This window comes from Capra hircus, chromosome 1 (assembly GCF_001704415.2).
Source record: "Capra hircus breed San Clemente chromosome 1, ASM170441v1, whole genome shotgun sequence".
Classification (NCBI taxonomy): Eukaryota; Metazoa; Chordata; class Mammalia; order Artiodactyla; family Bovidae; genus Capra; species Capra hircus.
Genome location: NC_030808.1, coordinates 69,390,381 through 69,402,838, shown reverse-complemented (window position 1 = coordinate 69,402,838; position 12,458 = coordinate 69,390,381). Strand labels below are relative to the sequence as shown.

Sequence of the window (12,458 nt, the reverse complement as noted above, 5' to 3'; positions counted from 1 at the left end):
CAGGACCGCTTGCCCTGGATGCATAATATCCAGCTTCAGCTTGCACTGTCCTGTCTAAAAACATTTATTCATGGCTTACCTGCTGCTCACTAGACTCTGTAAACAATGGAGGACAGAAAGACTTTCCTGGACCCAGTACAGGCTGGGGTTTGTGATGTGGGGGAAAACACATCTATAGCACATATAGCCTACCAACTCAAACCTTTAACTAGGGGTTTCATGTGAGAAGAGGAGGGGTGTGGAGAGACAGCTCTGTCTTCTAGGTAGATTTCTTTCTGGAAAGAAAAATGCCTATGACTGTGAAAATGCAATTTTTTTTAAAAAACAAATGCTTTCAAAGGGAGGTGTTACACACTGAAAATATAGTGGGTAACACCCTCTGATTCCTGTGTCAGAGGTTAGGAGTTCTCTGTAGAGGACCAAAGAGAAAAAGGAATGCTTGTGATTCTAAACTTTAAGAGGAGATAAAACACAATTTTTAATATAGTAAAGTTTGGGGAGATTTACACATTAAACAAATCAAAAGGGATATTTTCTAGTGAAGAGGAGCTTCACGGTTGGAAGGTAGACCATGTCTGAGGTGGTTGGATTGCTCTGGGCAAGGGCTGGCAGCCGCTGTTGTGTATACCTCTCCCTAGGGGAGCCCAGAGCCCAGTCCAGGCCTGCGCTCGCTGGCAGTGATCGGGCCGTGGGGGGGCCTTGTGTCCTAGAGGCACTGTGCCCAGATGCAGTTTTTGCATAAACAGAATAATACTCTAAATATGTTTGTTTTTATTTTCCTTGATAAAATTTCTTTAAAATTGCAAAATGATGTGCATGGTAACCAGTTGGCATATCCGAGATAATGGGGATGAAAAGGTCGTTTCCCTCCCCTCCTGTGGTAACCAGTGTGAACACCAAGTGTCCTGTTCAGCACCTTCCCTTGTGTTCACTGACATGAATTTATGGATGTTTGAAGCACTTGCTTGTTTTTACAAAGATGGGAACAAACTCCATAACCTATTCTATGACTTGTATTTATCCCTGAACAAGAAGTCATTGACATTCTGCTAGCTCAGTGCCTTGAAGTCACGCTTTTATTTATTTATTTTGAAGTCACGCTTTTAAACTAGTCGCTTAGGATTGTATGATATGGATGTAGTGTAATTCCTGGTACACTCATTCTCTATTCATTGTTTTACTCTCTTATGTAAGAGTAGTTTTATTCCTTTTCTCACTTCTAAAAGTCTCTATTTTGGTACTGTCTCTTCTTAATCAGACTGTCGGGTGTTTATGTATTTTATTGATCTCAAAAAAGAAAAAATCAGCTTTGTTCTTTGTATACCTTCTTTTGTTTTTTCCTTTCATTTTATTAATTTCACATATCCTTTTATTAAATATTTCTTCTGACTATCTTTGTATTTATATTGATTTTATATTGATTCTTAATACTTTGTTAATGTATTTTTAAACTATTAAAGAAAATTAGAGTGGTAGTTTCCCCCCTTCTGAATGCAGGATTAATGTGCTTCTCAAGTTCTAGAATAAATCTGTTTTATTGCTTTCTAAATAATTTGAAATTTAAAAAATTTCTCCTTATTTTGCCAAAATGGCTTAAATTTATTTCTGTTCTATTTTCTCCCTTGTTGATATGGAAGTTCTATGCTTTTCATTCTTTGGGTAGTTACTATCTGCTTTTAGAAGCAGTAATTACATTTTTCTATACTTCCCAAACAAAAACATGACTTATCAGCTCCTCCGCATACCAAATATGAAATCTCTGATACTTTTACCTACATTCCATAGTTACTCTTACCCACAAATCCTTAGGTTTTTGAGAAGATGATTTAATTTTGAACTGTCAAAACTTTCCCCTAAAAGTAAATCTCTTCAGTTTCAAGAATCTTTATTTATAACTTGGTTGCAAATTTCCAGTGACAGTACCATCATCTATTTAGCACTCAGTTCAGTTCAATTCAGTCACTCAGTTGTGTCCAACTCTTTGCAACTCCATGAATCACAGTACGCCAGGCCTCCCTGCCTATCACCAAATACCAGAGTTCACTCAAACTCATGTCCATAGAGTCGGTGATGCCATCCAGCCATCTCATCCTCAGTCGTCCCCTTCTCCTCCTGCCCCCAATCCCTCCCAGCATCAGGGTCTTTTCCAATGAGTCAACTCTTCACATGAGGTGGCCAAAGTATTGGAGTTTCAGCTTCAGAATCAGTCCCTCCAATGAACACCCAGGACTGATCTCCTTCAGGATGGACTGGTTGGATCTCCTTGCAGTCCAAGGGGCTCTCAAGAGTCTTCTCCAACATCACAGTTCAAAAGCATCAATTCTTCGGTGCTCAGCTTTCTTCACAGTCCAACTCTCACATCCACACATGACCACTGGAAAAACTATAGCCTTGACTAGACGGACCTTTGTTGGCAAAGTAATGTCTCTGCTTTTGAATATGCTATCTGGGTTGGTCATAACTTTACTTCCAAGGAATAAGCGTCTTTTAATTTCATGGCTGCAGTCACCATCTGCAGTGATTTTGGAGCCCAAAAAAAATAAAGTCTGACACTGATTCCACTGTTTCCTCATCTATTTCCCATGAAGCGATGGGACCAGATGCCATGATCTTCGTTTTCTGAATGTTGAGCTTTAAGCCAACTTTTTCACTCTCCTCTTTCACTTTCCTCAAGAGGCTTTTTAGTTCCTCTTCACTTTCTGCCATAAGGGTGGTGTCATCTGCATATCTGAGGATATTGACATTTCTCCCAGCAATCTTGATTCCAGCTTGTGTTTCTTCCAGCCCAGCGTTTCTCATGATGTGCTCTGCATATAAGTTAAATAAGCAGAGTGACAATATACAGCCTTAACATACTCCTTTTCCTATTTGGAACCAGTCTGTTGTTCCATGTCCAGTTCTAACTGTTGCTTCCTGACCTGCATACAGATTTTTCAGGAGGCAGGTCAGGTGGCCTGGTATTCCCATCTCTTGCATAATTTTCCACAGTTTATTGTGATCCACACAGTCAAAGGCTTTGGCATAGTCAATAAAGCAGAAATAGATGTTTTTCTGGAACTCTCTTTTTCGATGATCCAGCGGATGTTGGCAATTTGATCTCTGGTTCCTCTGCCTTTTCTAAAACCAGCTTGAACATCAGGAAGTTCACGGTTCATGTATTGCTAAAGACTGGCTTGGAGAATTTTGAGCATTACTTTACTAGCATGTGAGATGAGTGCAATTGTGCGGTAGTTTGAGCATTCTTTGGCATTGCCTTTCTTTGGGATTGGAATGAAAACTCACCTTTTCCAGTCCTGTGGCCACTGCTGAGTTTTCCAAATTTGCTGGCATATTGAGGGCAGCACTTTCACAGCATCATCTTTCAGGATTTGAAATAGCTCAACTGGAATTCCATCACCTCCACTAGCTTTGTTTGTAGTGATGCTTCCTAAGGCCCAGTTCACTTTGCATTCCAGGATGCCTGGCTCTAGGTGAGTGATCACAGCATGGTGATTATCTGGGTCGTGAAGATCTTTTTTGTGCAGTTCTTCTGTGTATTCTTGCCACCTCTTCTTAATATCTTCTGCTTCTGTTAGGTCCATGTTGAGCCCATTTTTGTGTGAAATGTTCCATATGACATTGGAAGAATGTGCTGCTCATTTTTTGCTCATTTCTAAGTTTTAGGTAATTTAAAAAATGATAGTAACACATTCAAAGAAATAGAGGAAACTGCGGTTTGCTCAGTGGCCTCTAAGACTCTGAGATAGGACCCCACACACCTTGTGTTTGTGTTCTCTGTTTAGTTCTTCACAGGGGAGTCTCAAGGTCTCTTTGGCCCAAAGCCCCATCTTCTTCCTCCCATAGTCTTTTCATGTTAGCTACCGCTGATAATCATTCTCCCCTGTGGATGGTGGGAGAGATGTAGGCAAGAAGGAAGGGGGCCCCAGGAAGGGCTCCTGGGGGAGAAGGGCTCGTTTAACCCCCTTGCTGCTTTCTGGGTGTTGAATTCCGAAGGTGAGCAGGGTCCTCAGTGCTGGGCAGCCCTGAGGCTTTTTTTTTTTTTTTCTTGGTGACTCTTCCTACCTGGAGATGCCTGTCAGTGTGTTGCAGGTGCCATGTATATCACCGGCTTCGCTGAATCCGTCTCGGATCTGCTGAGTCTCAGGAATATCTGGGCCGTGCGAGGAATTTCAGTCGCCGTGCTTCTGGCCTTGCTGGGGATTAACCTAGCAGGTGTCAAATGGATAATCCGTCTCCAGCTGCTGCTTCTGCTCCTGCTCGCCGTGTCCACCCTGGACTTTGTGGTGGGCTCTTTCACGCACCTGGACCCAGGTAAGCCTTTGGGAGTTCAGTCGCAGGCCTTAGGGGGGTCTGCACTGCTTCCTAGGTGTTGGTAGATCTGAGATGCAGAATAACCCCTGATAGCCTTTGCCTGCAGTGAGTGTGTGGGGTGCCTGGAGCAGGTGAGAGTGTGTCCTGGTGCAGCTTCTCTTCACATAGACATCTTCCCTTGTACATTGTTTTTTTAAATTTGCTTTCTGTTAGAAAAAAAGAAATTTTAGATAAGGGAAAGAATAAAGTAAAACTGGATTAGACAAAGATAAATTCTTGATAGGAATTGTAGATAAACAGATTTGGGAGTAGGGAAGGTAATAGATTTTATCTGTCTTTTTTTTTTTTTTTTTTAAAGGACTTGATGCGAACATAACAAATGTTAACAATTGTCATTTCTGGGAAATGCAGACAGATGTATATTTGATTATCTATAGTTTTCAATATTGATTTTTTTTTAACAGTTTAGTTTTTTATTTTTAAAATTTTAAAATCTTTAATTCTTACATGCGTTCCCAAACATGAATCCCCCTCCCACCTCCCTCCCCATAACATCTCTCTGGGTCATCCCCATGCACCAGCCCCAAGCATGCTGTATCCTGCATCAGACATAGACTGGCAATTCAATTCTTACATGATAGTATACATGTTAGAATGCCATTCTCCCAAATCATCCCACCCTCTCCCTTTCCCTCTGAGTCAATATTGATTTTTTAAAAACAAAAATATGAATCCACTAAGCTTAAAGAAAGAAAGCAAACAGCTGGATATTCTTTTGCACCATTTGGAAATGGTGTCATATATTGGTAATCAGTCAATCACTGTTTACTCTAATCCTGGGTTTTCTGCAGCCTTGATGATGCCTGGCAACTCTAATCCTAGTTCCTATGTTTGAGTTAGAGTCTGTTACCCAAAATGTCCATAACTGTATCAATAGCTTTGTGATTTGGGACGGCTTGGCGTCAGAAGTCTTTGTTTCTCTCCAGAATAGAGAACTATTCCTCGGATGCTGTAGGAAAAAGATAACTGCCTGATATTTCACACTTTGGGGACTTTGTATTTTTACGGCAATAGTGACTGGACATCTGTGTTGGAATATGGACAGGGAGAGGGCGATGGAGCCCCTAGCTGTGTTAACAAAGAAAAAGGAAAGGAATCAGGAGTAGAGACCAGCTATCTCTAATGGCGGTGGCGGCGACGGCACTGTATCGTATGAGCACTTCTGTGCCAGGCATTTTGGCTAGCACCTCCCAGGGCTTATCTCATTATCATAAACTCACGGAGAAGAAACCATTACACTCCTTTTACAGATGAGGAAAGTGGGGATTATATAGCTTATAGTAACACTTGGCAGAGCCGAGTATGAAATGGATCTGTTTGATGGTAAAGCTGTGCTCTTCCCTGAGATGGGAACAGTACCACCGTCTGTCTGTGGTATTGGCTCTGCTTTTTCCCTTCAAGGCTGCCCCTGGGGTGTATTCTAAACAGTCTCGTCTTTCATAAAAGTGTTGGTTGTGGGAAGGTGAGAAATCAGTTGGAACACCCTGATCTAGCCTTTTGCTTTTTCATATGTTAAGATTCATTTGTGGGAAAATAGTCACTCACGTGAGTTCCTGGAATGCCCCCTACCCTTTGGCCTCCTGGTCCATCCCCCAGAACCTCCAGACTGCCCCATGATCCAGCATCTAAAGTGTTAACCCCTGTACAGTGCGGGACTCCCAAGGCCCACTTCAGTGCTAAGGGCCAATGCAGTGTCCAGACTGATCACCTCTAGCCTGAGCTTTGCAGCTTCCCGAACATTTGCAGCATCTCCTTTGGAGAGAAGGAGTGTTTTGTTTTTTTTTTTTTTTCCTGGCTTTGCACCATGCTGCTGAGACAACCCACATCCTGAGAGAGCCCTGCTGGCTGTTTGGCCATCAAACTGTCAGTAAAGAAGAGAGAGAATGTATTCCAGCCGCTTTGCCTGGGTCCTTTCCCCACATTGATATGGTTGCTGAAAGAGCATAAGTAGTTAAATTGCAAAGTGATGCTACTGGCTTCTTTGAAACTTCAGTAGGCTGAAGTATTTGCCTTCCTGATTAGAAGTTTTCTTGGCTCCCCTTCTGACTTACTCCCGGTATTTCTCTTTCCTTCTGGTCAGTACATTACCAGGGTGTAGTGTGAAATGAAATTTATTTTCAATCATTCCCATAGCAACTGGCCCCTCTAGAATCTGTTTTTGGTATCACTAGTGTTTTATATGGGCTACTTTCTTTGCAGTTAAAAATCTGAACTGAAACTAGACCATAAACCTTCAGAATGGATTTCACAGAATGATTGCAACTCTTTAAAAAAAAAAAAAGAAAAAATGATGTACACATAGACATTAAAACAAACAAACAAACAAACTGGAAAAGCGACTGGAGGGAACTAAGCCCAGGTGTTCACTGTGGTCTTCTGCTGAGGTTATAGGCGGCTATATTATCTTATTTCAACTTTTCCTTCAGTTGGTTCAGTCAGTCAGTTCAGTCGCTCAGTCGTGTCTGACTCTTTGCGACCCCATGAATCGCAGCACGCCAGGCCTCCCTGTCCATCACCAACTCCCGGAGTTCACTCAGACTCACGTCCATCGAGTCAGTGATGCCATCCAGCCATCTCATCCTCTGTCGTCCCCTTCTCCTCCTGCCCCCAATCCCTCCCAGCATCAGAGTCTTTTCCAATGAGTCAACTCTTCACATGAGGTGGCCAAAGTACTGGAGTTTCAGCTTCAGCATCAGTCCTTCCAAAGAACACCCAGGGTTAGTGCTACTTAAAAAAAAAAAACAGACTTTAGTTTTTAGAGCAGTTTTAGGTTTATAGAAAATTAGGGGTGGGGGAGCTGGGTGGGGTGCTGTCTGTGGGGTCGCACAGAGTCAGACATGACTGAAGCGACTTAGCAGCAGCAGCAGCAGCACATAGTACAGAAGTCCCTGGATTACCAAGTGGCTCAGGGGTAAAGAATCTACCTGCTAATGCAAGAGCCGCAGTAGACATGGGTTTGATCCCTGGGTTGGGAAGATCCCCTGAAGGAAGAAATGACAACCCACTCCAGTATGCTTGTCTGGAAAATTCCGTGGACAGAGAAGCTGAGCGGGCTTCTGTCCATGGGGTTGGAGGGTTGGATACAACTGAGCATGTGTACTACGCAATGCAACAGAAGTCACCATATCCTTTCTGTCTCCTTTCCCTACCGGTTTCTCCTATGACACCCTGCATCAGTATGCTTGTTATCACTGGTGAACCAATAGTGACACACTTTATTAACTAAAGCCCGACACACTTTATTAACTAAAGCCCATGGTTTAGATGAGGGTTCATCCTTTGTGTTTATAGTTCTATAGGTTTTGACAAATATATATTGATATGTATCCATCATTAGGAGGAGGTCACGGCAACTCACTCCAGTATTCTTACCTGGAGAATCTCATGGACAGAGTAGCCTGGAGGTCTACAGTCCGCTGGGTCACGAAGAGTTGGACACGACTGAAGTGACTTTGCACGCATGCATGCATGCATCATTACAGTATCATGCAGAATAGTTTTAATGCCTGAAATATTCCATCTATTTCATTTCCTTCTATCTCTACTCCTGAATTCCTGGCAACCTAATGAATTCACTGATCTTTTCAGTACCTCTATATTTTGCCTCTCCCAGAGTACCATATAGTTGAAATCATACAGTATGCAGCTTTTTCAGCCTGCCTTTTTACACTAAGCATTCAAGCTTTCTCCATGTATTTTTGTGCCTTGATAGCTCATATCTATTACTGAATAATATTCCATTGAGTAGGTATACTACAGACTTGTTTGTGTGTTTTGAGGTTTCTTTTTCTTTTGGTCCATTCACCTATTGAAGGACATTTTTGTCACTGCCAATTTTGGCAATTATGAATAAGACTTCTGTGTACACTTGTGTGAAGGTTTTTATGAAGATATAATGTTTAAGCCTATTTGAATAAGTAGCTAGGAGCATGGTTGCTAGGTCATATGGTAAGACCTTTGTAAGACGTTGCCAGACTGTCTTCCAAAGCAGCTGTAGCATTTTGCATTCACGTTAGCAACAAATGAGAGTTCTTATTGTTCCACATCCTCATCAGCATTTGGTGGTGCCAGTTTCTTGGATTTTAGCTATTCTGGAAGGGGCATATTGATATCTATTGTTGTTTTAATTTGCAGCTCCCTAAGAATATGAGAAGGCAATGGCAACCCACTCCAGTACTCTTGCCTGGAAAATCCCAAGGGCGAAAGAGCCTGGTAGGCTGCAGTCCATGGGGTCGTGAAGAGTCAGACACAACTAAGTGACTTCACTTTCCCTTTTCACTTTCATACATTGGAAAAGGAAATGGCAACCCACTCCAGTGTTCTTACCTGGAGAATACCAGGGACGGGGGAGCCTGGTGGGCTGCCGTCTGTGGGGTCGCACAGAGTCAGACACGACTGAAGTGACTTAGCAGCAGCAAGAATATGATATTGAGCCTGTTTTCATATGCTCATTTGACATCTGTATATGTTCTTCGGTGAGGTGTCTTTTGCCTATTTTTGGGGTTGTTTTCTTATCATTGAGTTTTAAGAAATCTTTGTATATTTTGGATCCTTTATCAGATATATATTTTGCAAATATTTTTCCCAGGCTGTGGCTTGTCTTTTCATTCTTTTAACAGAGCCTTCTGTAGAGCTGCTGCTGCTGCTAAGTCACTTCAGTTGTGTCCAACTCTGTGCGACCCCATAGACAGCAGCCCATCAGGCTCCCCTGTCCCTGGGATTCTCCAGGCAAGAACACTGGAGTGGGTTGCCGTATCCTTCTCCAATGCATGGAAGTGAAAAGTGAAAGTGAAGTTGCTCAGTTGCGTCCGACTCTTGGCGATCCCATGGACTGCAGCCCACCAGGCTCCTCCGTCCATGGGATTTTCCAGGCAAGAGTACTGGAGTAGGGTGCCATTGAGCAGATGTTTTTAATTGTAATGAAGTCTAACGTTAGTTTTTCCTTCTTTCTCAGATCATGGTCTTGGTGGTGTATTTAAAAACTCACTATTAGACCCAAGGTCACCTAGATTGTCTATGTTATCTTCTAGAAGGTTTATAATTTTGTGTTTTACATTTAGGTCTGTGATCCATTTTGAGTTAATTTTTGTGGAATGTATAAGCTGAGTATCTCAATTTTTTTGGCATGTGGATGTCCAGTCATTCTAGCACCATTTGTTAAAAAGACTATCCTATCTTCACTGAACTGTGTTTGATCCTTTGCGAAAGATCAGTTGGCTGTATTTGCATGGGTCTGTTCCTGGGCCCTTTATTCTGTTTCCTTGATCTACTTATCTCTTTTCCAGTATCCCTCTTTTTGGATTCTTATAGCTGTATAGTGAGTCTTGAAGGTGGGTAATGTTAGTCCTCCAACTTTGTCCTTTTTCACTAGTGTTATTTTTAAGGTCAGGAAAAACAATTTTTAAAAATATGCTTAAAAGTCTTTGTTTCTCTTTCTTTCAACATAAATGACTTTAAAAAGCCAAACAATCATAAATGTATAAAGAAAAAAGGTAAAACTTAAAAAAAAAAAAAAAAACCATCCATTTTCCCACTCTGCTCTCCAGAGGGAGATTGGTAGATATTTGTTATTTATTGTTGCTGAACAGATTACCCCCAGATTTAGTGGTGCAAAGCAACAATAAGTATTTATTATTTCTTGCCTTTTCTGTGGGCCGGGAATTTGGGTATGGTTTGGTTGATGGTTCTGGCTCAGGTTTTCTCATGAGGTTCAGGGACTGCAGACTTATTAAAGCTTAGCTGGAGCTGGAGGATCTGGGTGGCAAGTTGGTATTGGTTGCTGGCAGGAGGCCTCAGTTCCTCTCCATGTGGTCCTTTCCAGAGAGCTGTTTGAGTGTCCTCGAGTCATGAGGTAACTGGATTCCCCAAGGACAGACAAGAGAGAGAATGAGCAAGAGAGAGCGTGTGCAAGAGAGAGCCATCCTTTTTATGATCTAGCCTCAGAAATCCCAAAGCAGCACTTTTACCACAAACTGTTAGAAGTGAGTGACTTAGTCTGGCCCTCATTCAAAGGGAGGGGGTTTAGTTTCTTACCTTTTGAATGGAGAAGTGTCAAAGGATTTGCAGACACAGTTCAAAACCACAATAGTTAATTTTAAAATCAGAAAACAAATACAGTTGTCAAATTTTACTTTTCCTTTTATTTCAAAGACAAAGTTAATGTTTTACGTTGTAAATTTAAAAAAATTTTGAAATATAAAGTAAAAAGTGAAAATATTTTCCCCTTACTCCATTCTCCCACTCCCATTCCCAGAGGGAGATTGTGAATATCTTTCCAGTCCATTTTCTATACGTGTACAAGCATACATGCACATGTTTACATACATAAACATGTAAATGTAGTTCTTTGTAAAAATGTAATTCTATAATGTTTTGCTGCACTTCCTTTCCCACCCAATAATATATCCTAGACACCCTGCAATGGCAGTACATTTAGGATTCCCTTGGTCTTTTATGACACCTGCAGAGTATTCCATATCCATATAAAACATTAATTTATTGATAGATATTTAGGTTTTCACAGTTTGTTGTTATTACATGCTGCCAACATGAATATCCTTGTACAAAATTTGCAGGATTATTTCTGGAGGATCAAGTCTCATCAATAGAACTCATAGGACAAAGATGAAGCACATTGAATATTTTATTAGGTACTACCGAATGGCCTTGTAATAATGTTGTTCCTTTCTGGACACCTAGTAATAGTATATGAGAGTTCTTCCCCATACTCTTGACAGGATTGGATATGTTCAGTCTTTTAAATTTCTGCCATGTGTTGGGCAAAAGTTGTGATCTTTTTAAAATTTTTCTTAAGTCATTACTGAGGATAATTTTATTCATTTTTTTAATTGCCACTTGTATTTCTTTATCTTTGCATTGTCTGTACTCTTATTTTTCCTTTAGATTGTCTTACCTTTTAATGTATTGGGTTGGCCAAAAAGTTCGTTTGGGTTTTTCTGTAAGATGTTATGGAAAAACTCAAAGGAACTCTTTTACTAACCCAATATTATAGCTCTTCTACCTTAACAATTACTTCAACATAAAGCAGATATTTATGTAGCTTTATGTTAGTGCTAGACAATGTCTGTTATATGTTGAAAAAATTTTCCTAACATGTCATTTTTTTCTTTTAGTATTAATTTTTATAAAATATATTAATTTTGAGTCACATTGTGTATTCTGATTGCTTTTTGTATATTTTTCAACTTTTCCTAAAATTAAGTTTACTCCATGTATTAGTTTCCTAGAACTGCTTTAATGAATTACAACTTGGTGACTTAAAACAGCAGGAGTGTACTCGCCTCCAGCTCTGGAGGCTGAGCATCTGAAATTGAGCAGGGCTGCATACCCTTCAAAGGCAATGGAGGAGAACGTGTCCTGCCTCCTCCCACTTCTCATGGCTGCGGGAGTGCCTTGGCTTGTGGCCATACCACTCTCATCTTGCCTCTGTCTTCACATGGCCTTCTCCTCCCCTTGTCTGTGCTCTGTATGTGTCTTGTAAGGCCAACTTGTCATTGGAAATAGGTCCAACCTGGCTAATCCAAGATGATCTCACTCAAGAGCCTTGCTGCTGCTGCTGCTGCTGCTAAGTCACTTCAGTCATCCCCGACTCTGTGCGACCCCATAAACGGCAGCCCACCAGGCTCCCCGATCCCTGGGATTCTCCAGGCAGGAACACTGGAGTGGGTTGCCATTTCCTTCTCCAATGCATGAAAGTGAAAAGTGAAACTGAAGTCGCTCAGTCGTGTCCAGCTCTTCGTAACCCCATGGACTGCAGCCCACCAGGCTCCTCCGTCCATGGGATTTTCCAGGCAAGAGTACTGGAGTGGGGTGCCATTGCCTTAATTATATCTGAAAAGACCTTTTGTCTTTCCAAATAAGGTCACATTCACAGGTTTCCAGCAGTAGGATGTGGACATCTTTTGGCAGGCCACCAGTCAATCCAGTACCTACCATTTTTTTCATTTGCCTGATTTTCTAGGTGATCATCACTATTTTAAAAAGCTCGCCACATAGCAGTTTCAGATACTTACCAGGCATTTTCTCCTGTGCTCCCTTTGTTCCGTTTCCTCGTGGAGACTCCCTCT

The 12,458-nt window shown here is 41.5% G+C and overlaps 1 protein-coding gene across 1 annotated transcript in view; it reads left to right on the top strand.

Moving 5' to 3' along the window:
* Window positions 1-12,458, top strand: part of SLC12A8 (solute carrier family 12 member 8) — a 142,618-nt gene that overhangs the window by 29,001 nt on the left and 101,159 nt on the right. The window contains exon 4 of the mRNA XM_018045881.1: window positions 4,080-4,311. Within this exon, the coding sequence (XP_017901370.1) occupies window positions 4,080-4,311 (232 nt within the window). The remainder of the gene's footprint in view (window positions 1-4,079; window positions 4,312-12,458) is intronic.